The 27693-nt window shown below is 40.4% G+C and overlaps 3 protein-coding genes and 1 long non-coding RNA gene across 5 annotated transcripts in view; 2 read left to right on the top strand and 2 right to left on the bottom strand.

Annotated features, from left to right (window-relative positions):
- Positions 1-381: 381 nt before the first annotated feature.
- On the bottom strand, positions 382-4588 carry LOC145437678 (ficolin-2-like). Its single transcript, XM_080314958.1, has 6 exons — positions 4330-4588; positions 4211-4269; positions 4059-4148; positions 3800-3896; positions 3546-3645; positions 382-1024 (listed from the first exon to the last, which is right to left on the bottom strand). Exons 1-6 carry the CDS (start codon positions 4388-4390, stop codon positions 715-717), a joined length of 717 nt encoding a protein of 238 aa, XP_080171084.1. The 5' UTR covers positions 4391-4588; the 3' UTR covers positions 382-714.
- Positions 4589-7397: 2809 nt separating this feature from the next.
- On the top strand, positions 7398-10682 carry LOC145438355 (WD repeat-containing protein 70-like). Its single transcript, XM_080315752.1, has one exon. The coding sequence runs from the start codon at positions 7993-7995 to the stop codon at positions 9817-9819; it is 1827 nt and encodes a 608-aa protein (XP_080171878.1). The 5' UTR covers positions 7398-7992; the 3' UTR covers positions 9820-10682.
- A 23-nt stretch (positions 10683-10705) lies between these two features.
- LOC145438349 (solute carrier organic anion transporter family member 4A1-like) lies at positions 10706-26198 on the top strand. Of its 2 annotated transcripts, none has more exons than XM_080315745.1 (11): positions 10706-10984; positions 11753-12028; positions 12616-12731; positions 13315-13405; positions 14758-14970; positions 15651-15826; positions 17150-17311; positions 17701-17873; positions 18883-19110; positions 20316-20486; positions 26019-26198. In XM_080315745.1, exons 1-11 carry the CDS (start codon positions 10719-10721, stop codon positions 26061-26063), a joined length of 1917 nt encoding a protein of 638 aa, XP_080171871.1. In that variant the 5' UTR covers positions 10706-10718; the 3' UTR covers positions 26064-26198. The 2 variants fall into 2 exon arrangements, with proteins under 2 accessions (XP_080171871.1, XP_080171870.1); XM_080315744.1 differs by lacking the exon at positions 26019-26198 and adding an exon at positions 22710-23027.
- LOC145438386 (uncharacterized) overlaps positions 23107-27693 on the bottom strand; it is a 226414-nt gene continuing 221827 nt past the window's right edge. Inside the window, exon 2 of the long non-coding RNA XR_013914923.1 lies at positions 23107-23317. This is a non-coding gene — a long non-coding RNA (uncharacterized LOC145438386). The remainder of the gene's footprint in view (positions 23318-27693) is intronic.

Here is a 27693-nt window from a genome sequence, read left to right as displayed (position 1 = left end):
AGATGTTAGCATAAACTAATATTAAATCACCTTTTATATACACGGCTTCCTTACATTCCAATGGCGCGGTATTCAGAAACGTCGGCGAATAACCTCGTCAGGGGAGCAAAATGTGGCTGGTTCTAAACTTGGCCAGTCATACACTACTGGCGCCAGAGCGCTGGAAATCGTCTATTGTTTTATGTTGTGTTTGTCAGGTCTCAATAGCAATTTAATGTAATTGAAATTGTAATTGAGCAAAATTTTTGTCAAATTACAATTACAATTACAATTACACAAAATAAAAATGCTTCAATTACAATTACATTACAATTACATTGAAAAATGTAATTAATTACATTCAATTACAATTACAAATTACAATTGATCCAACTCTGGTGCATATGTGGTTTATTATTAGACAGAGACTTTACATTGATCCTGGAGTAGTATCGGACACTTTGTACATGGATTTGGATTTGAAAATATATCTGATTTGATGATTTTGCCCTGGATTGGATTCACGATCATTGTCAATCCAACCGCAAGTGAATACATCGACACGAATTAGCGCCGAATAAAATATGTTAATGACATTAAAACAGGACGAAATCTTATCTGCATATATTGAAAAGATCTGGTCATGTCACGAGATGAGTTTAAAACATATCTTTTGACTGTTGAGATCAGTTCCGCAGAATTTCATTCCACTGAGTCACGTCGCGCATGTTCTTTTCACAGTCTTTTTCGGAACTTCATCTCCGAGAAGCGCAGGGGTGTGAGGGGGGGACCGAACCACCAAAATCCCTCGACACCCGTTTTGTTGAAGTTTCCATTCAGATTGCTCCAGCCGCATCCGCTGTCATACCACCAGGCTCCTTCGTATTTAGAAGCGCAATTCACTAACGAATTAGGATCGTGATCCGCGTCTTTTGTTGAGAATTGTTGATTGTTGAGAGAAGAGAGAGCATCGAAGGTCGCGCTCGAGGAGAATCCGGATACATGAAGTGAGAAGTTGCCGGATCCGGGTCCGATGCGGAAGGTGCTGGAAAAGGGGAAGAATTTTCTAGGAAATAGGACCATCATGACGATGAAGATGGGCCGCATTTGTCATTATTACGTAGCAACGAAAAATTCAGATTGATTTCGAATTTGGTTCGAAATGTGCCGATGCCAGAGATGAGCGGATTTGGAATTTCTATGTCCTAATCCAATCCAAATCCGAAGCTTCAAATCCTAATCCAAATCCTAATCCTAATCCATAACTTATGTATATTCCATGTCCAATCCTAATCCGATTCCAACTTGAAATTCAGAAAAAATGCTAATTTATTTAAATAAATTATTCTTCCACAACCAACAATCCTCTTGATTTAAGATAACTTGGCACAGGGCTGTACCTCTCATGCTAATTGGCAACGAGTATACCATAGTGTAGTGCACCATAACTGCATTATTAAATGATCTGAATAAAGTTTGTCGGCATTTGCCACACGGCATATCAATCTCCCAGAAAATCGGTAAATCCAATCCAATCCTAATCCGTTCAGAAAAAAAATCTCTTATCCTAATCCAATCCAAATCCGAAAACATTTCCCAAATCCTGTTTTTTCAAATCCTAATCCTAATCCGTGCTCATCTCTGGCCGATGCTGAAGTTGCCGGAAAAGTGAATGTCAAGTCCGGATACTCATTAGCGATACTCATTAGCGACGGCTAACGGTTTTCAAAATGGATTACGAACGAATTGCCTGTCAATATTTCTTTCCAAAAGAAACCGGCAACACAGAAGAATGGATTTGTGTGTTCGGTTCATTCATTATTGGTGCATGAAATTTTCCGGTCACCTGATTGTCACCCCACGCTATGGTGTAAATCTGATAAATACTCGATTTTACGTCGATGATCTACAGCAGTGGTTCCCAACGTAGTAGGCGATATCGCCCCCTACCCCCCGGGGCGATTTGGCGGTCGAGGGCGAAAATAACGAAGGAAGCGACAGGGGGCGCTGTCGCGTTAAAACGGCTAAATTGGAGTCAAGCCGGAGAAGTGACCTTTTTTTAGTCAACTCAGGAAAATTTAGCTGTAAAAGTGTAATTTCGAGGTCGAGCCGAAAAGTTGACCTTTTTTAAAGTCAACTCGCAGGTGATTACAATTTGTATATGCACATTTTCGGTTCCAAATATTTGGGGGGCGATGATCGGTGTGGAGTTTGAAAAGGAGGCGATGAGTCGAAAAAGGTTGAGAACCAACGATCTACAGCGTATGATAGAGTTGCTTTGTACTGAGTCATATCCATATTAGGCCTACTAAGATTATTTCATTTTTTATGCTGTTTTATGAATAAACCTTTTACAATCACGTAGCTATCTGTTTATCTTTGCATTGTGCAGTACCTGAAACAGTCGAGCATTTTTTGTTGCACTGCAATCGATATGATTTTCATCGGAACTTTTTAATCGACAGGGCGCGCGAGCTCAAAATCACTGCAACACTCGAAAATCTGCTGATCATCCCCGAAATGTTATCCCATGTTGCAGAATTTGTTATATCTTGTGGTACTTACTTGTAAATCGGTTATTGCCCATATTTTGGTAAATCGCTCATTCTAGTCCGTGACGCACCTGGCCTTACAGGCGTAAAGCGTCACTCATCTTTTCATCAATAATAATAATCTTTGCACTTAATCATCCCTCAGCCATACATACATTTTTCGCTACATAATATCTAATAATCTAATCTTTCCGTCCTTGGGATCTGTATGCTTACTTCTCATTATGAGAGAGAGAGATATGATATTCTTCCTCGCCTGCACCATCGAGATGCTTTGGCGACGGAGTTGCGATACGGCCCCATGAGGTCATCTAGTCTGCGCCCCCGTTTTTTTTCTCCTCCATGCTATCCGTGATTGCTGAGCGCCTAGCAGGATAGCTGCGGATACCATTTTTCGAGTCTTTGGTATGACCCGGCCGGGGATCGAACCCACGACCTACCGCTCGAGAAGCCGGACGCATAACCATTACACTATCTCGCTCGCTGATGGCAGTGGTTGTCATCATAATGAAAAGTATATAACCGAGGGTCCGCGAAACCTAGTAAGTTGCAATATCAATAATAAAACGTGCTATTCCATTTTCTAAGCTCGCATAAGTATTCCCGTGGCACATTTCTACAGAATAATAAGTAGAGATATGTGATTGCCAAGTCATGGTAAAGCTACATCAAGAGGAAGTAGAAAATGATAAGGTATAGTTTCAAAAAAATAGATCTGATGACCGTTGGGTCACATGATGCCAGCTGGTATTCGAAGCTACTTTCAAACTTGCAACATCCACGTTCAACATGCATCTTGGCGACTGTCGCAAAAATACAATCTACGCAATTTTTACAGTCACTAACCGGCTGTCCAAATTTACGCAGAAGACGTTGCAGTATAATTGCTCTAAATTTGAACTAAAATATGAGGACTCATTGGCGGACAAATAAGTTTGAGAACCACAGATCCAAAGCATGTTACCGAAACAGATATTTGGTCAGGAGAACCGTTGCTGCACAGTGCACACTTGCCTGTATTTAGCCACCCAGTGAATTCCTGTATCGTTTGAGATCATTTTGATTTCCAATTCCATGTCCCCTTTCTTTGTCCTTTCATGCAATTCCCCGAGCCCTGAAGACAAACGTAACGAAATTTTAGAAGGCGTTGGTTTTGAATCAAGCTACTTTGTCAGAATATGCATTATTACAAAGGTCATACTATGATAATAATTAATAAGATCGACGAAATCGTACAATACGAAGGAATCATATCAAAATCTCTCTACCGAGCCACATATCTCCATCACAATCCCCGAATCCTTTTTTGTAATCATTCCAATCTCGGTAGAAATCCACGGTTCCGTGCACTCTTCGCTGGAAAACCTGCAACGGAATTCAGCAAATAGTCAAAGTTTGCGAAATGCCACGAATCATATTCTCTGAATGCCTTCAAGATTGTGGTTCAAACCTTATTTTGATGTCCTGTTCAGCATTAAGCAAACTAGCTTATGACTTCGCAAAAGAAAGATTTGAAATGCTACTCACAGTCCATTCATTGCCCGCAATGCATTTCTTCCTCTCATCTTTCATTTTGAGTTGAAGTTCCTTCTGCATCCCTGAGATCCTTCCCGGGCCCTGCATGAAAAGTTCAAATAACATAACCTTTATTGGTGACGTCAAACTACTCGCATACCAACCCCGCAATCACCCTTCGAGATCCATTTGCCGTTGACATATCTTCTAGCGCAGAATTTCGCTGGAAAAGGGAAAATGTATAGATCGATTGAAATTGGAACACAAATGCTTGGTAGCCTACCTGACGAACCAATGTAGATCGCGAATCCGGATATCAAAAGAATCCAAGTTTTGAGCGACATATTCAATGTCAGCTGTCGTGACCTGCGTATTTTACTGAACTGAATAAGAAAGATGGTGGTGGACTACAACTTTCCATTAATTGCAATACGCGTGCAATGACGATATATTGTGTTCCACCGACTGTGATTCCCAGGAAGTCAGCTCATCGACATCGTGTATGAATAAATACGTCATTTCGTGTTTGTCTGGAAGCTCTCTTTATGAAGCATCAGAACTGATGTTTTGATGCAAACATGGAAACGTTGACTTTCGAACAAACTAGAATTTTTGGCGACATGGCATTTTAACGGCCATTACAAAGCCGACCACAACTAATCTTATCAATGGGGAAGGGGTAGGCTATCTATTAACTTCCCATGCATAACACGGGTCACATTTTAACAACAGCAGTTGCAACGGGCTCTGAAACCAGCATCTGCATTAACCAGTCCTTTGCTGATCGCCGTCGTGCGAATGATCTGATAAAAACACATGTGAATATGATCGTGTGAAAGTTATTTTCCGGAAAGATATTTTGAAGTAAAAGTATGTGCTTCATTTCTCGGACTACCCTGAACTCAGTACCTGCAGAAATCAAATATCATCAGTGGGCCTAATTGGGCCTACGGCAGGTAATACAGAGGTGGTCGCAGTAACGAAGTATTATTTCTACTTTTCCAGAGTACTCAAGTATAGCCTATGTTTTGCCTACTTGTGCAAATTACTCCAGTGCTTATAGTATAGTTTACCATATTTTGGAATCGGGAGAGGAGGACACTTTTACCAAATCAGAAAAGTTTGTCGATCAAGACTGAAAACAGCCGATTTTGCAATTTTTGCAGGAAAAAGGTCATCACTTCCACTGGACTCTCAAATGACCGACTCAAACGTCCGTATTTGACCACCTCTGGTCGTTGATAATTTTCTAATTACACCTACGGCAATGCATTGAGGCTTGGTGTTGAAGGTTCTTTGAAAGGTCTACCGAAACAGCGTCTGGTATGACCAAAAGTTCGCTCAAACTCAATATCAGTATGAACGGAACACGCAATGTCGCCGAAAATATTACGGAAATTTCTGGTCTGTGAAGTTCAAGTTCGAGTTTATTCATAAAATTTCATCACTTCAAAACATCACAAGACTGCAATACAGTGAAGGATATAGGAAGATGCCGAAACGACTAGGTGTGGTTTGAGATCAGACACAGACCTGGGCCGAGGCAATGTAAAGAGGAGGCATGCACGATGTAGGCCTATGAAAGTAAAAGATGATAATATAAAATGACAAGCGATAAAATCAGGTTGACATGTGACGGAAAGAGATCTATATGTCAAGTCGTGGTCAGGTAGGCTAAATGATGAGAGCTGACTAGTATTTATTCAGCAGAAATTGCTTGCATTTCGACTTGAATGCGGATATGCTGTCGGATGCTGTCGAATAGCCGGCGAGATACTGTTCCACACTTCAGGTCCGGCATATTTGATAGAGCGATGATCTTTTTTGTCCACCATATGATAGTCGGACGACGTGGACGCGCGTGTGTCGTACACGCACCTTTGATGCCCAGGTAAAGAAGTGATTGAAGTTTTCGTGGCAGTGGCTGCGGTGGAACCATGATATAAAGATATATAAACTTTGCAATTTCTAGTTTCCGCATATCTTTTATGTTTAGGACACAGAATTTCTTAGCAGTGATTTGTTGAACACACATCCTGGTCCTTATAGGAGCCCTGGCTATGATACGGAGGACCTGATGTTGTAGTTTTTGTAGCGGCTTCAGTGCAGTTTTACTGGCAGCCCCCCCCCAACAGATGAAGCCATATTGTAACTTCGATAGGAAAATGATTTAAAGAGTATCAGAAAGACATCGCGTGTTTCGGCACCACGTGTTCCGGAAAGATTTCGTAAATCAGGTATGAAAAGGGATTCAATATTCACCTGAGCGTAGCCTATCCAGACGAAGTAGCTTTGGACAGGACGGTTATCTGTGTATTCTCGAGTAAAATGATTACACATTAGAGACACTTGAAAAACATATATATTACAATACGACAGGGTCAAAAAAGTAAACGATTCAATAATCAATAATCGATAATCGTCAGATTATATTTTCATCTGAACAAGACACACACAATGAACAATGCGATGAGACACAATGCGATGCAATGCACAGATAGGAGGATGCCGAACGACTAGCATCCACTTCGGATAAAGACTCTCTCTCTCTCTCTCTCATCCACCTCGTCCTAGTGCCGGATGTCAGTGTTCCTTTACGGTGTTAGTCTCCGCGGCTCATTCTTGCTCTCTCCACCTCTTCCATCGTTTTTTTTCTGGGCTTTTTCGTCGCCGTAAGAACAGCGACGCGGGGTAAGAGGAGCCCAGAATAACCTCCGACGCGGAATCGAACAAGCGCCGCCTGGGCGATATCGGCGCTTATCGTCACCGCTACCGCGTTATCGCAAAAAGAAGTTGTAGAAATGCATTACTTGACAAAATTGGTAAAAGTTGAATAATTGTTGAAGTCCAAGAGCAATATCGATGGAAAAAGTAAAAGTATTGGCCTGTTCCGATGTCCGCCGTTTTCGTGGTAGATTTTGTGATTGTCCGCCCGATCGGCAGTTCCGCTCGGTCCGCTGTTTAGAGTTGGCTGCTCACACGTTCGCTGGTTGCAAATTGCAATAATACAGCAAAATGAGCAACATAGCTACATTGGCGATTGTCTGTAAACTCCGTCAAAGCTGGAATGCTTGCGAAATGTGATGTAATACCGGATTGGCGTGGAGATTTTACGATATCTTGTATATTATTTATAAGAAGACACAAATTAATGTAAGAGGTGTTTTGCGTATCAGTATCAGTTAATTAAGAATTTCATCATTTCAAAACACCGCAAGACTGCATCCGATATAATGAAAAGATAGTAAGGCCTCGAAACGATTTGAAGTAGTCTTTGAAATCAGACATCGACCTGGGCCTAGGCGATGTAAAGAGGTGGTCGTGGTTGTGGTCGTGTGTTCGATCCCCGGCTTGGTCAGCTCAGACCAAAGACCTGATTAGTAACAGTGGTATCCATGACTTACCTGCTTGGCGCTCATGCATTACTGGGATATCATGGAGGGGTGGTGCATGACTTGAAAAGCCGTAAAGGCTATATCTGCACTTGCTTGTCGAGCGGCATATGCACAAGCACATCATGCGCTCATGGTATGCATATGCACCAATATGGAATCGGTGTCTCGTGCACACCAAAGATTCTACTGATTACACACAGGTGTGACGCAGAAAAGCGTCTCGGCACACCAAATATATTGCGCTTAACGTACCGGGATTCCAACCCGGCATATGCACAAATCGTGTGCATGTGTATCATGAGCCAGTGTATATGCCGCAAAAAACATCAAGGACAAAAATAAACTACGTCCTTTCCTTTCCTTAGAGTAAGCGAGGAGAGTATATCATATCTCTCTCTCAGCGAACAGTGTGGTACTCATGAAGAGCTTTCAAAAATGTCATAATCACTGAATATCATCATAATCCATTCTGTCTATATTGTTTTGCAGATATTGTAGCCGATTTAGGAGGGATTGTCCGTTATAAAGAGTCCTGGCTATAACAGGGTGAGATGTCTAACGATAAAAATCTAGAAGACGTGATGGGTTTCGGCGGGTTTGGAAAGAAAGCCAAAGTCTTCGATCTAGCCTCCATATTTGAAGAGACCAGACGAAACGCACAAAGTCGTAGCAAGAAAACGTTAGAAGACAGAGAAGAAGCAGAAACGTCCGCAAATGCTATTGCCCAGACTGGAACGGAAGTAGAGTCGGAAGATGAAATGATTGGGCCTCCGATACCAACCGACTTGGACATAGAAAAAAGCCAAGAACTCAATAAAGAATCAGATGAAGTGGTTGAAAAGGATGATACTGACAGTGAAAACGTGACAATAATACCTGCTAGCCATGAAATCACATTAAATCACGGTGTAAAGCCTGTATCTGCGGTCGCTTTAGACCCGTCCGGAGCCCGCCTTTTCAGTGGCAGCTACGACTTCGACGTTAACCTATGGGACTTCGCAGGCATGGACAACAGTTTTAGATCGTTCCGACATTTCCAACCGTGCGAATGCCACCAAATACGTCACATAAATTACAGCGCTACCGGCGAAAACGTGTTGATAATATCTGGTAATTCACAAGCGAAAGTGTTTAACAGAGACGGTTTTGAGGTTTTGGAATGCATCAAAGGCGATCAATATTTAAACGATATGTTCAAAACTGCAGGTCACACGGCTGCTTTAAATTGTGGAACTTGGCATCCTAAAGTCCGTTCTGAATTTATGACTTGCTCAAACGATGGTACAGTTAGAACTTGGGACCTTAGTTCGGAAGGAAAGACTTCAAAAACGATTCGAAAATGCAAGGATAAATCAGGACGCCGTACCACACCGACGTGTTGTACTTACAACCGCGAGGGTAACTTACTAGCTGTTGCCTGTAACGACGGCTCGATTCAAATGTGGGATGAAAAAATGAAGGTGCACACGACACACTCGTTACGTAATTGCCACACAACAGGCACGGACACGACGTGCATTACATTCGCGTACGATTCTCAGCTTTTGTCCACCCGCGGAGGCGATGATACAGTCAAAATTTGGGATATACGTCAATTTAAGCGGCCCGTCGCTGTCGCGCAGAATCTAGACAACTTTTTCCCGATGACGGACTGTGTTTTCAGTCCTAATAACAAAATAGTAGTGACCGGAATATCGGTACGTAAAGGGAAAGGTAAAGGAAAATTAATATTCATGGATACAAATGAGCTTGAAATTGTAAACGAAATGGAAGTATCAGACGCGAGTGTGATACGGTGCATCTGGCACCCAAAACTGAATCAAATTTTAGTAGGAACTGGTGATGGAAATGTAAAAGTCTTGTATGATCCGCAAAGAAGTTTCCGCGGTGCCAAACTTTGCGTTGTTAAGAAACGCCAAAAGACAAACCACGCAGAAGTTTTCATTAGACATAAGATCATCACGCCGTACTCGTTACCTCTGTACCGCGACCAGAGAGAACGTAGCACTAGAAAACAGTTGGAGAAAGACAGAAAAGACCATGTTAAATCAAAAAGACCGCAGCCGCCGTTGTCAGGTCCTGGTGCAGGTGGCCGTATCACCGCACACGGCAGCACATTATCTTCGTTTATCATGAAAAGCATCGCTAAAAATACGGCGGACGATTCGAATCCGAGAGAGGCGATTTTGCGGCACGCTGAGGTAGCCGCTAAAGAGCCTAGGTACGTTTCACACGCGTACGTGGACACTCAGCCTGAAGCGATATTCGAGCAGGAGCCGGAAGAGGAACCAGAAACGCTGGAGCCGGCTTGGAAGAAATTGAAAAGGAATAAGGCGTCGGGTTTGCAGAAAAAAGAAGAAGCAAAAGATGCTAAGTAAAGTGGATACCAACTTTGGTGTACGACAGGGTTTTGTAATTACTCGAGTCAAGTCATGAGTCTAGTCACAATTTATCGTTGACTCGAATCATTTTCTTAGAGATGGAAAATGACTCAACTCGACTTGAATCACTTTGTGCATTGACTCGGCTATACCAAGTTATGACTTGAGACGATCTACAGGACTAGCTTCAAGTCTCGTGTTTCAGGTCCGATACCCAAAAAATCAACCAAGAAACTTGTGTTTTATCTGTTTGATTAGACATGCCAAGTGTGAATAATATGCATATTATGATTGTGAGGCCTCCGATATCACCGAAGAGTTTCAAAAAAATGTGTTGAACCGGAGTTCAACTTGATAATGAACATTGATACTATGACTTGGTCTCGGAATTGACTCTGTGTTGAGTTGAGAATGACTCTTGAAAAGTAAAATTGACTTGTGATTTGGTTACAACCGTGATGTATTTTGCGGAAGTTTTGACCGACAACAATTTGCTACCCAATTTAGAGCAATTTGAAGTTGTGCAAATACTGCGACGGTCTAATTTTGCTGCCTGGGGCAAATCGAATCTGGATAAAGAAAAATGGATACGAAGCATTAAGGTATCTCTTGACACAACTGTATAAGTAGCATGAATTATGAAGTCGCTGACTAAGTTTTGTTATCATCTGAGGAGTTTAGTGCATGTAGATATACAATGGTCTTATTCATTGCGTTCTCAATCATCTCAACTGTCTCTAAGATGTTTTTTTGGAACTTGCGTATATTTGTGCACACGTCTGACAGTTTGGTACCGGTGCCTGATTAGTCATACAAATGTGCCATTATTTTTAACTGTTTTCTTTTTATTTTGACATAGATGATTAAGCTTTCTTAGTGCTGTTATTGCTAATATTATGGCACATAGTGTCTGTGCGAAAGAAGCTGAAGAAACTAGAGGCACCTTGCCATGTTTTGAAGACACAGAAGTCGTCAGGAAGCCTAGATCCAACGAAGATTTATGCCATTTGAGATGTGGAAAATGTTGTACAGTGCCTTGTGTGGTTCTGCAATCTTTCGCTACCGCAAAATGGGCTTTGGCCATGCTTACTGTGGCTAGGGTGGTTAGCCAGGTTGTTCTGAATGGATTAATCGCGGTTACCATCAGTACCCTGGAGAAAAGGTGAGTAATTGTAGTGAAATGAGTGGAAGTTGTAATGCTAATTAATCACCACGTTGAGTGGTCCAACTGTCGGAAGTCTGTTTCTGGTTCAGTCAGGCTTTTGTCTTGTTGGGTCAGACCAAAAACCAACTTATGCATCTAGTATCCACAGCTTCTTTGTCATGTAAGCTACTTGCCCATCAGGTGTAGCATGGGGTAGATAAACAATGATGCTGGATCAAGAACTTCACAATAGGTTGTTGCTGCATTCTGTAGGCCGAGTTGTGTGATGGATAGGCATTAGCCAGGCTTCTAATGACTCTAGATGCAATTGTCCAACTCAACTTGAGTCAATTTGTGTATTAACTCGACTTGTACCTGAGTCATTGGGCATGATTTGACCAAGTCATATGACTCGAGGCATTCAAAATCAGTGGTTCCCAACCTTTTTCGACTCCTTGCCCCCTTATCAATCTCGACACAAAATTTTCGCCCCCCCCCATGTAGTGTTGTGAGAATATGAGTATATTATGAATGCGAAGTCTTAGATGTCACGTAAGAGTTTCACGGAAGTGTGTTGAACCTGCCAACACTACAAAAGTTAAATTTATTTGTGACTTGGTCCTTCACTCCTTTGTGACTTGATTACAAACCCGAGATTAACCAATCACTTTTCGACTCCATACTGTCATTTCGCGGTATTGCAATCTTGTGATTATTTATACTGGTGTAAATGATATAATAAATACTTGTACACCGGTTAATTGAACCTTGTCATCTCATATGCAGATTCGAGCTTCGTAGCACTGAGTCAGGTCTGATTGCAAGTATGTCAGACGTGGGCCAAGTACTGTACATGTGCGCTGTGATTTTATTTGCCTCGTCGCGCCTCGACAAACCTCAAGTTATCGGATGGGGCGTTGTGGTGATGGGGATGGCCTCTATACTGTTTGCCATGCCTCATTTCACGGCGCCCGAATATACGTATATTAATGAAGAAATACTCAATTACTGCGGCAATGTGACGGAACCTGACTGCGATGTGTCTTCGATAAGGAATTATTTGTAAGTTTCTTCGAACTAGATTGTTTTCATGCTGTAATCGGATTAGATCTCGGCGGAGTATTGTTGAAGCCAGGCCGCTGAAAAATGCTTGGTGGCCATTGGTGTTTGTCTTGACACTGACCTCGTCATGATTGAATACAAATAAAATGGGTTGCCTAAATATGTGGGACTAAAAATGATAAAAGATCATTGTTATATGCGTAAGCAATCAAAGATATTAGACCCACCATTATTTAGCAGTGAAGTCATGACCTGTGCAATTCCAATCGGACCCCAGCGCATGTATTTTGCCAGATGTTATTCCAAGCTTATAATCTGAGGTAGCATGATTGAAAACAGTCTATTCTTGTGGTACTGATGTGAGACTTAATTAAAAATAAAGTCATCAGTTAAGAGTCTTCCAGACATATTGTAGCGGTAGTTTTGATCGTTTCATCCTACAATATGAAACTCAGTCCTGAGTTGGTCGATTCGTGTTGAAATGCAATCCGACATGGCACCCAAGACAAGTCCACAATGAATCATAGACTAGACTAGTCTTACATCCATAATTGTGCTGTATTTTCAATTGTAAATTTCAATTGCAGATATTGGTTCATAGCTTGTTTTATCTTCGTTGGTGCGGGATCCTGTCCACTGATTATTCAAGCCTTGACTTACCTAGATGAGAATGTTCCGCTAAAGAACTCTGCGTTATACAATAGTAAGTTATGGTACATTTGTCAAAACTGGCGGTTACCCAACTGATACACGGGCAATGAATCTCAATACACACTGTGACGTTATTTGTCAGATAGTGCATAAACTGCTGTAGGTGTTTGGAGTTACCGCATGACTTTGTTGGAGGCCTGTAAAAAATATTCATGTATGTGGTATATTACAGTATGACACACTTCTTTATGTAAGCATGAGTTCTGCCCTGAACGGGCAATGTATTTTATAATATTATCAACCATTCCTTTTAGAAATACTTTTCGTTTGATTCTACAAATTGTATAGGCCTACTCTTTGCTCAGTGCCCATCTTGCTGTGCATCTTGTAATTGAGTGATAAATTTCGCTTTAGTAAGGCCAATCCCACATATATGAATATCAAGTCGATGTCTACAAGCTACAACCCCGGGGAAAATTGATCATCAGGAAACACTATGGAAGTACAATGACTTGTGACCTACTAGCAAAGTCCGACTTTGCTTTGTAAATGATATCAACGCATTGCACTCATCACGTTAATGCACAGCAGATCAGCAGTGGTATAAGATGGCAAAATGTAATGTATTGTCGCAGGTATTTTCTTTGCTGTTGGAGGATGCGGCATAGCAGTTGGGTTTTTGTTGGGAGGACTGACGCTAGAAGTCTACACATATCCTTCAGTCGAGTAAGTGTGTCAAGTCAATAATATTGTATGTGCTTACTGCTTAGTCTCGTCGCATTGTCGGACAATGTTTAATCAATGGACAGTTGTACACTCCCGGTTTAGTAGATAATCCTTTTCTCTTTACAGATACTAGTCATCGTTTAATATGTTGAGTAAACCGAGGTAAACATGATGTTTTTTTAGTTTGACCTAGAAGAATTTTAATGGTAAAACAATTCCAGAAATGTTTACTGATTGTAAATTATAATTGAGCTGCAATATTGGCTGAGTCATCGAGCTGGATTTAAACTTCCATTATCCATTGATCGTGACGATGTATCGTTTCTCATACAAAAAGTTTTAGCACCGCTCTACTTGAGGTTTGCTTTAAATCAGGCTAGGACGGCTAGAAAAGTTTCTGCTTTTACAAATTAGAATTAGAATTACAGCTACAAATTTTTTTCCAAATTATAGCAGAATTGGAATTTTATAGACAGTTATTTCCAAATTTGATTAAAATTAGAATTATAGCTACCGCCCTACCGGTACACAGTTTTTTTCCAAATTAGTTTAGAATTATCGAATTCACGAAAACTCTGACATTGAATTGAGTTCCGTTAATATGAAATCATGGTTCGTTCTTATGAGCAAGAGAATGGCAAATGTCTGTGCAGCCAGCTTGGCTCGTTTAGCACTATGCAGTTTTCCTGTAGGATTTACAGGAAAATCAGAAAGTAGATTACTAGAGTTTAAAGAGCTTCTTGGAGGTACAGAAATTCAAGATACGATTGGATAGTATATTCATATTGAAATGAACCCGAATATTTTCGGCTGACACTCGTCTGGGGTAATCACCATCGTTAGCAACTGGCTCATTCTTACATCATTCCCGCATTTCTCAAAGTAGATCAGAATTAGAGCAAAGGAAGATTTCACTAATTAGATTAGAATTAGATTGCAGACATGTTGCTCTAATTAATTAGACGGCTAGAATTATCTAGTGTTTCAAGTCTACTTTAAATATTTCCTTTGAATATTCTCAGGGCAGAGATAATGCTTTTATTTTATCCGTGAGACTGCCAGCATAAAGTTGAATATGAATTCGATGTACGATTATACTGTAGTCTGGTGAAACTTTTAATACAGTTAAATGGTTGCTTAACAGTTCTTAATCAGACAATTAGTATTCTGCCAGATTCCAGATAAGTTAACTTTATGATAGTAAAATACTATCTCTGCACCCTGAATTGATAACTCTCTTGTGCAGTTGTGCTCTCTTGCTGCTAGCAAGAAACTTCAAGTCGAGTCACCAAAAAATCTCGAGTCGAGTCATTACAACCCTGATTTGCCGTGATTGAAATATACTTTTTCAGCCCTGATGACCTCACGATTGACACTAGCAGTTACGCGTGGGTCGGTGCGTGGTGGTTGGGGTACGTCGTATGCGGGATAGTCGCTGTGCTTGTTGGTATTCCGGTGCTCATGCTGCCGAGATATCTTCCCGGGACTGAAAAACATCGACGCAATCGAAACGCCGACACGCAGAAAAGTCATTATAGAAGCACTGAGGAGAATGATGGAAAACAGTAAGTGAATTGAATGAGATGGGTTACTGGAATTGGTATTGTGTAAAACACACCTGAAATAGATTCTTGACCCACTGGTTGGGAAACACTGCCTTAGATGGTAGAAGATTTTATCGGATTGTGAACTATGGAAGACTGTGCCATGAATCTAGCCCAGTGATTCCCGACCGTGGCTCTGAGAGCCGCATGTGGCTCCAAGGTAGCCTTCTTGCGGCTCCGATTGACCTCTAAATATGCCACAGAAATACAATAGACGACAGTTGCAATTGCAATAAGTCCAATATTACTCAGCGTATAATCCCCCGCAAACTTGTGCATTAAGTGCAGGAATGTATGAAGAGCTATCATGCACATAACGACATCATAGTATGTTCTAGTAATGGTATGCATTTTCAGTTTATTTCAATTTATAGCACTCGCCAATCTGGGTCTATCAATGCTGAAATAACCGATATATAATCTATAGTGGTCTGTGTGCATGCTTTTGAATTAGCTGGATGGTGGGATCCAGAGGTATACTAGCTACCTTTAAATTTTCGTTTTAAGTAGCCTACTTGAGTGTTTTTATGGGGCTCCTTACGTACTCTGAAGTTTGAAATGCGGCTCAGACATCCGAAAAGGTTGGGAGCCACTGATCTAGCCACATAATTATGGATGACTAGAGATTTTCCTGTTTATAGCGGTCTGTGGATGGTTTTTTCCGATGTAATGATGCTGTTAAAAAACAAACCCTACATGATAATGACCGTGGCGATCACGACAAACAGCGCTTTGATTTACGGCTTCAGCACGTTCGGAGCGAAATACCTGGAAACCATTTTTGGGATGACGCCGTTCCATTCCTCGTTGCTTTATGGTTGGTCGGTGTATTTCGCCTTTGAGCATGGGCTTAGCATGAAACGCATGCCAATCGAGTGCAGTTGGGTGGTGCTTTAGAACGTGCAGGGTGTTAGTTACAATTTGTTTCTAATCCATTGATCCTGTTGGAATGTTGCAAGATTTTGTGGTGATTGACTAATGAATGATGATTCTAGTGAATATATATTGATTTATTTATAATAAATTTGTAAATTTATAAATTTATAATGAATAGTCATTGGCAATGAATGAAATATGTGTGGAGATGCTAATTCGGCCAGGTTGAGTCTTACCACTTCAGTGTAATAGCTGGAGTTATCCAAACCACTCGATTTATTTATAGGACCCAGTGGTCACAATTTTTTGAGTACTCCAATCTGAATCGAGTGATGATTCTGGTGAGTCAAGCAGGGAGAGATGACATTTTTCCGAGCACTGAAATTATAAGTTCCTTGGCTACTATAAGGGTTTATTTATCAGGGAGAATGTTATTTTCGATGCTATTTCCCGCTGTTGACCGCCGTAGCCTACGGACAGGGCTGTAGCCAAGTCACACGGTTCCGAGTAGAGGTCGACCGATATTGATTTTTACAGGCCGATACCGATACCGATATATCGGCACACTCACAGGCCGATAACCAATATCATAGGCCGATATTATTATAGAAGGAGCAGTGAACAATTTCACCAAAAATATTATATATTAGGCAAGATGGCACTTAATCATGCCACAGAAAGCTGTAAAACAAACAAGAAAGCTGATATTGAAAAGAATTATTGCTGAATTGTGCACATTCGTTGAAAATTGGGATAACCCAAGAAACAAAACATGATACAGAATTGCAGATTAGTACAGAAAAGGTAGATTGTAATGCAGGAAGCATAGTTTCTCTGCATGCTCACCCAGTTAAATTCGTCCTGCAAGGATAAATCTGTCATATATCACCCTTTACTTCGTCGATTTCTTGAGATTGAGAAGACGGAGCATTGAATTTCCAATACTTTTGAATTTTTTTTAAAATATAAAATATCGGCCTTCATAGGCCGATATCGATAATCGGGAAAGCTCTAAATATCGGCCTCGATAATCGGCCATTTCGATAATCGGTCGACCTCTAGTTCCGAGTCACAAGTGAATCTCACTTTTACAGTTTTGACTTGAGTCAAGTCGATTCATTTTCAATTCACCACCGTGTCCTACATGAATAAAAATCCAGATAACCATTCAATCCTTTTGATTCAGGCGTGTAAATGAACTGCATTTTCAACTCTTATCCAGCACCTCGCTATTTAGACGTTCATGATGTTATTCAAATTTCAGGTGTCTCTGCTTTTGTGGCCAGTTTTGGTGCTCAACTTACGAGCGGTGTGTTGGTGAAAAAATTCGATCTACAAGTGGTGGGGATGCTGAAGTTTATGATTGTCGCCGGGATTGCGTCGGCTGTCTGCAGCGTGGGATTCCTTGTGCACTGTGACGATATAGGTGTGCTTCTCTTTTATCGCAGATGTTGTTATCGGCATAACTGAAACATAAATATAATGGTGTCTCCAGGATTGTAATGACTCTTACATTTTTTCTCAATCTAAACACGTTTATTCAAACTGATAAAAGACAGTTTCTGGGTATATTTTTCGATTATCGGTCCTGATATTCAAGACTGGAATAAGTCATAGAATGTGTCGAGTCAATCCACAAATTGACTTGAGTTGAGTCATTTTCCCTTTCTAAGAATAGATCTCGAGTAAATTTGAGTCAACGAAAATTGCAACTCAAGTCGAGTCATGACTAAAGGTGTTACAACCATGACAATCATTGAAAAAGAGATTTTGCGAAGCCGTCAATTTCCGTTTGACCCAGATTGTCTATTGTAGATTTTGCTGGCGGAACCTTGCCGTATCCTAACAGTAGTGATGCCCTGTCGGTGGTGTCATCGTGCAATCGCGATTGTGGGTGCACGACGGATCGTTACCAGCCTGTTTGTGCGGATGGTGTGGCTTACTTCTCTCCTTGCTACGCTGGATGCGTCACTAAACTGAATGAGACGGTACATGATTGCTATCTTGTCACAGTCGATGTGAAAGTTTTGTGAGGGTCTCGGAAGCTATTTGGGTAGAAGTAGGGCTCTTCAAAAATGCCTTTTTTTCTCAAATCGTACTGGCTACTTGATAAGATTGTTAGGTTACCTAATTTAAGCCTGCACACCAAATTTGGTTCAATTCCAACCAGTAGCCGCATTGCTACAGGAGAAGAAAGTTTCCATTTATTATAAAAAAATAAATAACAAAAAATTTGAAAATTATCTGTTCACCCCATGAAAGTGTTGGGTTGTCTATAGAAACGATGTTCACCAAATTTGGTTCAATTTCAACCAGTGGCGGCAGAGTTATTGCCGTCGAAAAATTTGGATTTGAATAAAATAGTATTTACGGTGCGTACCACTATAATAAACAATTAAAGAATTGGTCACCGTAAATACCATTTTATTCATAATCCAAATTTTTCGACGGCAATAACACCGCTGCCACTGGTTGGAATTGAACCAAATTTGGTGTGTAGGCTTAAATTAGGTAACCTAACAGTTTTATCAAGCAGCCAGTACGATTTGAGAAAAAAGTCATTTTTGAAGAGCTTTAATGTACATGTTATGCGGCCACAATGAATTTGAAGCCATTCCTACCCTATATTAGGAGTAATTGGTATTTTATCATTTCTCCTTGTGACAGTTGTTTTGGGTTGATCACGACTTCCCAGATACGTCATTTTCACTGCCGCACGTAACTTATCACTGCATTTATTGTGTGCCGCGATGCTAACAATGGCGGGTTACAGCCTTCCAAAGTGGAAAATAGCATCGAAACTATAATTCTTGTTGATAAATCGATTCTTAGTGACGAGGAGCGTATAATTTTAGTATTCGCAAAAAACGTCTCCCACTTCCCGACTCTAATCGTTGAAATTAATACTCGATTCAGATTTGAGTACTCGAATCAGTGCTCAGACCTAGTCAGGGTTACAATTTCCATCTATCACAAACTCTGTGTATTCCTTCACAGGCATATACGGACTGCTCCTGTGTCGGGATGAGTAGTGCGTCTCGTGCGGGCCACGACGTTGTCGTGTCGTCGGAATCTTGTGACCGGAATTCGTGCGACATGATCATCCCGTTTGCCTTTGTGATATTCACGTGTTTCTTCACCTCCATACTGACCTTTCCGCCCTCGGCGCAGGTTATCTTGAGATGCGTTCCTTTCAGTAAACGGGACTTGGCGATATCGTTCAAGGTAAGACGAAGAGTTTGTTCTTTTGCAGGTTGACTGAATGTTCCGGACTAAGACTTGTGCAAATTACCAGTTTAGTTAGTTGATGGACACTTTAGTACTCCAGTTATTGTTGCGAATTTTTAATAGTGAGTGGTTCTAGTTCCAGTTCGACATTTCGAAAATAATTTAAAGGGGCATTGCGCTCTAAAAATGATGTGGTCTCAAATTGAAGGCAAAACGAACAAAATTTTTTGGCCGCAGCCATTTTCTTCAGAACGCCACTGTAATGGAGCTGCAATTTATTGAAATTTCCACAGGACCTTCACGCTCCAGCTGCCGCGGTTGCTTGACCCGTTACATGGCACGATGTCTTCATCTTCGCGCTTGCTGGACGCGATAAGGCAGTCACGCTGATAACGAAACTTAGACATATTTCCTTCATAACATCGGCTGACAACTATCTAAAATTCGTTCTCTGCGTGACTGCCTAATCGCGTCGAGCAAGTTCGCCGGTGAAGACATCTTGCCATGTAATGGGTTAAGCAGCCGCGGCAGCTGGAGCGTGAAGGTCCTGTGGAAATTTCAATAAATTGCAGCTCCATTACGGTGGTGTTCTGAAGGAAATGGCTGCGGCCAAAATTTTTTGTTCGTTTTGCCCTTCAATTTGAGGCCACATCATTTTTAGAGCGCAGTGCCCCTTTAATTGTGGAAAAACTAGAAAACACCTGTCGTTGGGCTTGGAACGTGGAGCCCTTGCCATTTAAACTCGAAATCCGTCCTTTGAAATGCTGATTCTTTGTCTAACAGCTCTTAGGCTGTTTGCAATTTAGTCAATGACGAGCATGTGCTTTTGAAGACCGATATGTGAAAATATTTGAAAAATAATAATTTTGAATACAGAGCATTAGTCTTGCTCTTAGTGAAATTACTCAGAGTTCCACCTTTATTTAGCATATAGTCTAGGAATGCAACATTCATCAGTGTAATGGTCAATAGACTTGTACTTTTTCAGAGAACATGAGTAGAATGATGTCATAATGACATCATATTTGTTGATATGCACAGTTTTTTGAATTCTTTGGTAGTTGCTGACGATTACCCCTGGCAAATGCTGGCCGAAAATATTCAGGTTGATTTCAATATGAATATAATATTCAAATGATATAATGGTACTGTGCAAGCACCATTCATTTATGCCTACCGCAACATTCTGTTTTTACGTACAGGAGATCATCGTCTTGACTTGTGGGGTGATTCCTGGTCGTGTGTTGGTCGGATTTGTGTTAGATCAGGGGTGCGTCGCCTGGAGCACGGAATGCGGAGTAGACGGCTCGTGTGAGGTGTACAACCGGTGGGACGTGGCGCGGTACAATACCATTTTGCTTGTGGCGCAGACAGTAAGTGTTGGATTCTATGAGATGGTTCCAGTTGTAGTATGTATAAAATATAGAATAGTAAGGCTATCTATAATTAGGGGGTCTAGTGTGCTGTCTTATCCGCATTGACAAGTGTTCCCCATGGCCATACCAATCAGTGTACCCTTGAACAGGTTAAAGTCAATGGTGTTCTCCATGACCATCACCAATCAGTTTTCCTTGTGAGCATCACAAAATTTATGATGTTTTACGCAGGGTTGTAATGACTCGAGTCATGACTCGACTCGAGTCCGACTCGAGTCACGATTTTCTGATGACTCGACTTGACTCGAGTCATTTTCTCAAAATACGAAAATGACTCGACTCGACTCGAGTCAATCTGTGTATTGACTCGACTTGGACTCGAGTCATTGCGCATGACTCGAACCAAGTCATATGACTCGAGACTCAGACGGCCAAGATCAACATTTCATTGTAATTTCGAAGAATAGTAAAGTAACCACACTGTTGGGATTTCGTCTATTGGTACTGGTACTAGAAATGCGACCAGAAACTGCTTATAGTGAGGAAATTAGTTGCAAACCATTCGATATCACCAAACAGAGTTATAAAAAGTGGTTTTAACAAGACTTTAACTGGAAACTGAGCAGTCAATACAATGACTTGGACTCGACTCGAGTCATAATACCATGACTCGGACTTGGCCCTCTGCTCACTGACTTGGACTCAGACTTGACTCGGTGGCGAATTGAAAATGACTCGACTTGACCCGAGTCAAAACTATAAAAGTAAAATTGACTCGGAACCTTGTGACTTGATTACAAGCCTGCTCTTTCCATTCTTCATATATATTCGTACCCCATTTTATTTATTCCATGCATTGGATAAATACATCAATGGACGTGATTGTGTGTATGTGAGCATTCCTTTTGTCTTCATTTATCATTTCTGCTCAGTGAGTTGTATTATTGGTTTCTGCATGATCTATTGTCTGTATTAGTCTAATATGGACAGATTTTTTCTTTCTCATTTCTCCCATTATATAAAACTGTTATACAAAACTGTTTTGTAAACATAGGCTATATATTCATCAAATTTTATGAAGGTCATATATCACTCTACAGCAGTGGTCGGGAACCTTTTTCGTCTGAAGAGCCATTTTGACCCTATATTTTCCATTTTGACTCGCAAAGAGCCATACCTGTCAATCGATTGTGACGTCACAAATGAAATTTGTGACGTCATGACAGTATTTTTTCGAACTCACAACATGTGATTCGTGTTGGGCGCCATATTTTCTGTGTAAAATCTCACAGGCTACTAATCATCCTGTGACAGCGCAAATCATCACAAAGCCTCGAATTTATAGTACCCGATATTAATAGACTATAACTGTAGAACTGATTCCGGAAATGTAAATATTGATCGAACTCTCAATTGTCGTAGTATTCGGCGGTAACATGAACGTTGCACTACACGCCTACGTTTTAACGGCACCACCAGAAAGCGACTTAATAATCAAGAACATGTATAGTTAAGCGTTGATTGTAACACATAAACATAAAATCGAGGAAGGCTAATGTTAAGATTGTCATAAGCAATCGTATCCTAGTTATTAACTCGACAATCTTGGTCGAATGGGACTTGAATTTGGTATCCATGGACGCGAAATTTTACGCTGAGTATTGACATAGTCAAGATGCCAGGTATAAACCTCTATTATCGTCAACTGGAAATTTCAAAATTGCCCCACATTTATTTGTGATTGTGAATGTAATTTCCAAGGCAGTTCATTTCTTGTCGTGGATCAGGAAGACAGTGTGTAATTAGAAAGCTAGATTGCAATTCTCTTCGGTCAATCAACGTAAAGGGAGCAATCCAAGATTTCGCGGCGCGCGATGTCATGCACTTGTACATTGAATTTGCGAGCGATATTTGTCGCTGACGCGGCAGTACCTTAAATTTGAGTATTTTATAAAGGGGTCCAAGCCCGTAACCCTGTATACGCCACTCTCTTGAGCTCTGCCACGAGACTAATAATTATTCTGGTCGTTATGAAAATTTAACAAGTTGCTGCAATATCGATAAAATCAAGTACAAAATTAAAAATATGTCAAAGAGCCATATCTTATACCCAAAAGAGCCATATATGGCTCGCGAGCCATAGGTTCCCGACCACTGCTCTACAGCTTTAAGATATTTGAACAGCGATGTACTCTTGGTTTATAGGTTGTGTTTTTATAGGTTTTGTGTGTGATATGTTATGCGCTGGCCCTTGTCACGTATAAACCTGTTGGAGGTGATGCTCGCGAAGCCGAGAGAATGGAGGTGACTGAGTTATCAGCCGGAGATAAATCGCAGACAGAAGCCTGACAAGCTTGGAAGACAGGACCGGTCTTGAAGATATGTTCAGAAATCTAAGCGTAGCGAATGCTTTTGAACACTTTACTATGTCTAATCAAACCAGCGCAGTCATTTTTGTGGGACTAATGCTGAATTTGAATTAGAATTTTGGTTGAATCCAAGCAATCCTTCCTGTAACCAGACTGAATGATATAATTAGCTCACAGGGGGGATTTGTTTGTTTTTGGGGTATTCATGGTGTTTGTCGACTACTATGGTCATTTACACCAGGCCGATATTCTTCTTATTTTTCCATAACTGCCGATTTGTAGCACGGCCCGCCTCTAGGCTTTTGTAAGACACCGCTGACGCAGATGAAGTGGCGAGGAGGAGCCTAGGTAAACCTCCAACACTTAGGTATCGGAATTCGGAAGTCGACCTCGGTCGGACTCGAACCCGCACCCATTGGTGTTGCAGCCGCGGATTATACCACTGCGCTATCTCGCCACCTCACAGGGGGGATGTGATCCTCATTGGCCATTATGGTACATCTGAAATTTAGACACTGCAAAATATTTCCATTGTGCAAAAGTATAGTTTACGGGCTCGACAGAATGCTCTTCGGACTAACGAAGATCTCGCACCAAATCATTGAATTCAGATTGATTGGATAATTGAGGGTCACTCGAGGGTTCTTCACAGTCAATTATCTAGTTTTGTGCAGTGTAAAGGTAAAATAAGTCACAATTTACTTTCAAATAGGTGAAATGTTTATGGTTGAAGACAGTAATTTGGGCTTATTTAGAGGTATAGGTATCTTCTAAACTGGAGTCAATCTGCCCAAACCCATGTCATGGGCCTATTCGTAATCAGTGACCATAAAAACCTCAGAAAACACTCTTAGATGTTTTGCGAAAACTTTTTTTCTCATTTTGTTGACCAGTGTCATTGGTAGAGCTTACTAGCAATTATACTACTCTGAAGATATTATTGACTACGTGCCGTTAAATCATGGTACTGCATTTGATATTGAAAATTTTATTCATTTCTGTTGATGTTACAGTCAAATATCGCTGTTTGTCGCCTGCTGTCTATGCATTAGCATTTACCTCGACGCTAGCTGTATCCAATTTTTTCCATTTTGGTTTTTTGTTTTCATATCAAAGTTTTGTGTGAAAATTACCTCAAAATCAACTCTAAAATGTACAAAGCCAGTGTCAGCTGTCAGTGTCAGTGTCAGCCCTGCCAATCTCGTAGGCATTTGGAGACTTGACGAATTGGTATTGTCCTATAAGTAGCAGTATAATATACTGACCTCCGTCATCTTGATTTAGTCTTGTTTGTCACATTTGTGTTTTACAATGGTGCCAACATCACAATTATTGAATCGTATTTTCCACCTACTTATTTCATGTTACAGAATTTGGTTACAGAATCAATACCCTGTTTTACTGCTACAGTACTTTTGTAGATTATGGCTAATCCATTGTTGCTTTCATCAAATCATAATTTTGCACATCTACTTTCTTCCCATTACAATTTTCTCAGGCGATGTAGATTTAGAAACTATTTTACATGGTGCGATCAGATTTATCGATTATTTTTCATTGGCTCTTCACTCATAGTATCTTATGGCTAATCAATTTTTGCTTTATCGAAATCATAATTTTGCACAACTATTTTCTTCCCATTACCATTTTATCATGCGTCGCAGATTTAGAAACTATTTTTCATGGTGCGATCAGATTTACCTACTATTTTCATACATTATTTCGCTCATGATCTCGATCATTTTTCAATTGCATACCAACATGACATGATTCTAGTTCCGTTACAATTGTTCTCAGGCGTAATGATTTCGTAGCAACACGTCATGAATTCGTCAAGGCTATAGTGACACCCGTCTTTATCAACAGATTTTGTTTGAAGTGTTGAATTCTATTCACTATAATTGTTGACATCATGGCCCAAATTTTCGTAGGATGGAGTTGTTCAGTTCACAATTCACTCAGGTCACCTGCCTTAGCTACCAGGCAGAGTGGTGCTGATTACACATTGTTTACCATGTCAGGCCTATTTGCTTAACACTGGGGCAACAAATATGCTAACAAATGTACACACTCTCAATTCGCTCCCGTAATTATGTAATGTCACAGTTTAATCCTATAAATAAGTGACTGGTCAAGGAAAAAGTCGGACTGTCTTGTTAGCTTAACCTGTTTTGATTAAGGAAGTCGAAAGCCATCTGTGAAATGGTGTTTCCATTCGGTCTTGATTCAGATAGAACGTTTTCTACCACAGGCTATGCAATGCAATACCTGTAATTGAGATTTGAGATACCTGTGATGGATTATCTTGAAGTACACCTTCCATGTGTAATTGAAGTTTTGAGCTGTATCCTCTGTCTGATTCAAAGGTAGACATTACCCACCACATTTTTATTCCTCTTCTGATAGAGCCTACGTCCTTTAGATATTGCATCTCGACATTATGATTTCATGTATGTGCACATAGGAAATGAATTCATGTTGGTTTGTCAAGGTTGGGAACTGCGTATGACTAGTATGATTAGCTTGGATCGATTATTCATTTTGTTCAGTATTAAACATGGTGCATTGGATGGTTATAATTGTAACGATTTGCGTCAGAATATCGCCAATTAGACAGTCTCCAGAACATAGAAAGAAGATTTAGAAGCCACGCTGGAACGACGTATTGGGATGTCGATTGCGGTGGCTATCAGGATTAACGGACAACATATTGCATTTCTGATCATAATGAAAAATGACCTATTACTGTTTGGTCACAATTCGCAATAACTATTTAATAACTTGTATGATATAGCAATACAAGACAACTAGACAGCAATTTTGCATGCATTTTCACTTGATTGAAAAGTATATTTATATTGAAGTGAACCCGAATATTTTCGGCTGAACCTCGTCAGGGGTAATCGTCAGCAACTAGTAGAGAATTAAAAAGAACATTGTACATCAACTAGTTGCTGACAATTACCCTGATGAGTGTCGGCAGAAAATATTCAGTTTCAATTCAATATATATATACATGTCAATTGAGTATTGAAGTTCTGTACCGCCAAGAAGCTCTCGAGACATTTTTACATAATGTAGGGCTACAGTTGTCGACAGTGCAATAAAAAAATTGAAGGCATATAGCGTATGAATGAATCTGCAATTTCATGTATTTCAGATCTATACATATTTAGAACATCTGAATAATAATGTAACAGTGTAATGGCGACAGATGGAGCCTCGAATGTTCCGGCAAATCCAGTAAACGAAGAATCAAGTAGTGCGTTACTTGTGAGCAATGGCGTAACCGAGAAGGAGGCCCCTTCGAAAACTGACGAGACTTGCGGATATCGCTGTGGGTCACGGGGCGTTGCACCATGCAGTTGCTTGCAATCGTACGCAAACACAAAATGGGCCGTGGCCTTCCTCTCTTTGGGCAATATGCTACATCAGACTATTTTGAACGGTCTGATAGGAGTAACTATCAGTACTCTTGAAAAACGGTGGGTAGAATTGCGAGATCATAGATAATGTGTGCCTGCCAAACATGCCCAACTCGTAATCATAACAATAATAATGATTAGTTACCATATTTTCATAACATATTGTTGCTTGTCCTTTGTGTATTGTCTTTTACTCTTCAATCAGTGTGCAACTGTGCATGCCTCCTACTACTACTCTAAGTCGTTTGGACACCTTCCTATCTTTTAATTGTATCATAGTCTTGTGGTGTTTTGAAATGATAAAAATTCCTAATGAACTGAACTGAGCCTATGACACTTTTTTAAGTTTGAATAACAAACATAAAAACGGGTAGTTTATACAGATAATCGTGATTCTAGGCGAGTTAACCTTTTTTTTAATCAATCTTCACGGCGATGCCTGAAAAACCCGCTTTTCACGGATAATTTGTGATGATTTGGCGTTATATTTTTAGTCAACCTTTTCTTGTGTAGTTTGTGTCGGTTTGACCTTATTTAGTCTTCGCTGTGTAGTTGCCTCAACTCGAAGCTAAAAAGAAGGACGACTATGGCAAATTCACCAAAAGCCTTAAATATCACAGTGGTTCTCAAAGTTTCCTACCCGTTTGCCTACTGTATTAGAATCTTCTATTTCAATTCCAACATGCGAGAATTTGGACGCTTGGTAATTAATTGGAGAAATAAAACATCAAATTGCACATTGATTTAGAAACTGTTTAAATGTAGCCTGCAACTCGTCACGGAAAACGTGTGAAAGCGACCCAATGGGAGACAGTTGCAAAAACTTTGTTAAATTCCGACAGTGCGATCATGCGACACTCGGCATAGAGGCTATATCGATCAGAAAAGTTGCATTTCTTTTCAAAGAATCAAACAATCTCAAACAAGTTAGTGGTGTCCAACAGCTGACCTCACGATCTTCTTGCATAAACTTCAATAGAACCGCATATGAATAACTACTATCAAAAGGCCGCAGTAAATGAAGTTTCCTATATTACATTTCTGTTGCATACATTGGTCGCAATTATATAGGGTTAGTTTTGATTCTTGAAGGTTCGCCGGTCTGCAACATTTGTGTCAAAAAGGCTCAGAACCACTGTTGCATCACACTTCACAATCGTATTCAGTGAAACGTTCATTTTCTAATTTGAAGAGAGGAGGCACGGAGCTTTTATGTGCAATTAAGGAATATATTCATGTTGAAATAAACTTATCTGATTGTTGACGTGCAATGTTCTTCTCAATTCTTTACTAGTTGCTGACGATTACCACTGAGGAGTGTCAGTCGAAAATATTTGGGTTATTACAATGTAAATATAATATTCAATTGTTTCTTTGAAATTATTACTACAATTTTTATGCATCTCTTAC

The sequence above is a fragment of the Botryllus schlosseri genome, chromosome 4 (assembly GCF_051294905.1).
Source record: "Botryllus schlosseri isolate E-star chromosome 4, Bs_hap1, whole genome shotgun sequence".
NCBI classification, from domain to species: domain Eukaryota; kingdom Metazoa; phylum Chordata; class Ascidiacea; order Stolidobranchia; family Styelidae; genus Botryllus; species Botryllus schlosseri.
Note: the sequence above shows the minus strand (reverse complement) of the source record. Positions and strands in the feature narration are given on the sequence as shown.

Bases quoted from the DNA above. Each gene is read 5' to 3' on its own strand.
- LOC145437678 (XM_080314958.1), bottom strand. From the start codon at position 4,390: ATGTCGCTCAAAACTTGGATTCTTTTGATATCCGGATTCGCGATCTAC. The intron at 4,270-4,329 runs GTAGGCTACCAA...TCCCTTTTCCAG, and splicing joins GATCTACATTGGTTCGTCAG to CGAAATTCTGCGCTAGAAGA. The intron at 1,025-3,545 runs GCAAGTGTGCAC...CCCCTTTTCCAG, and splicing joins CACTGGGTGGCTAAATACAG to CACCTTCCGCATCGGACCCG.
- LOC145438355 (XM_080315752.1), top strand. From the start codon at position 7,993: ATGTCTAACGATAAAAATCTAGAAGACGTGATGGGTTTCGGCGGGTTT.
- LOC145438349 (XM_080315744.1), top strand. From the start codon at position 10,719: ATGGCACATAGTGTCTGTGCGAAAGAAGCTGAAGAAACTAGAGGCACC. The intron at 17,312-17,700 runs GTGTGCTTCTCT...TGTCTATTGTAG, and splicing joins TGTGCACTGTGACGATATAG to ATTTTGCTGGCGGAACCTTG. The intron at 17,874-18,882 runs GTACATGATTGC...ATTCCTTCACAG, and splicing joins TCACTAAACTGAATGAGACG to GCATATACGGACTGCTCCTG.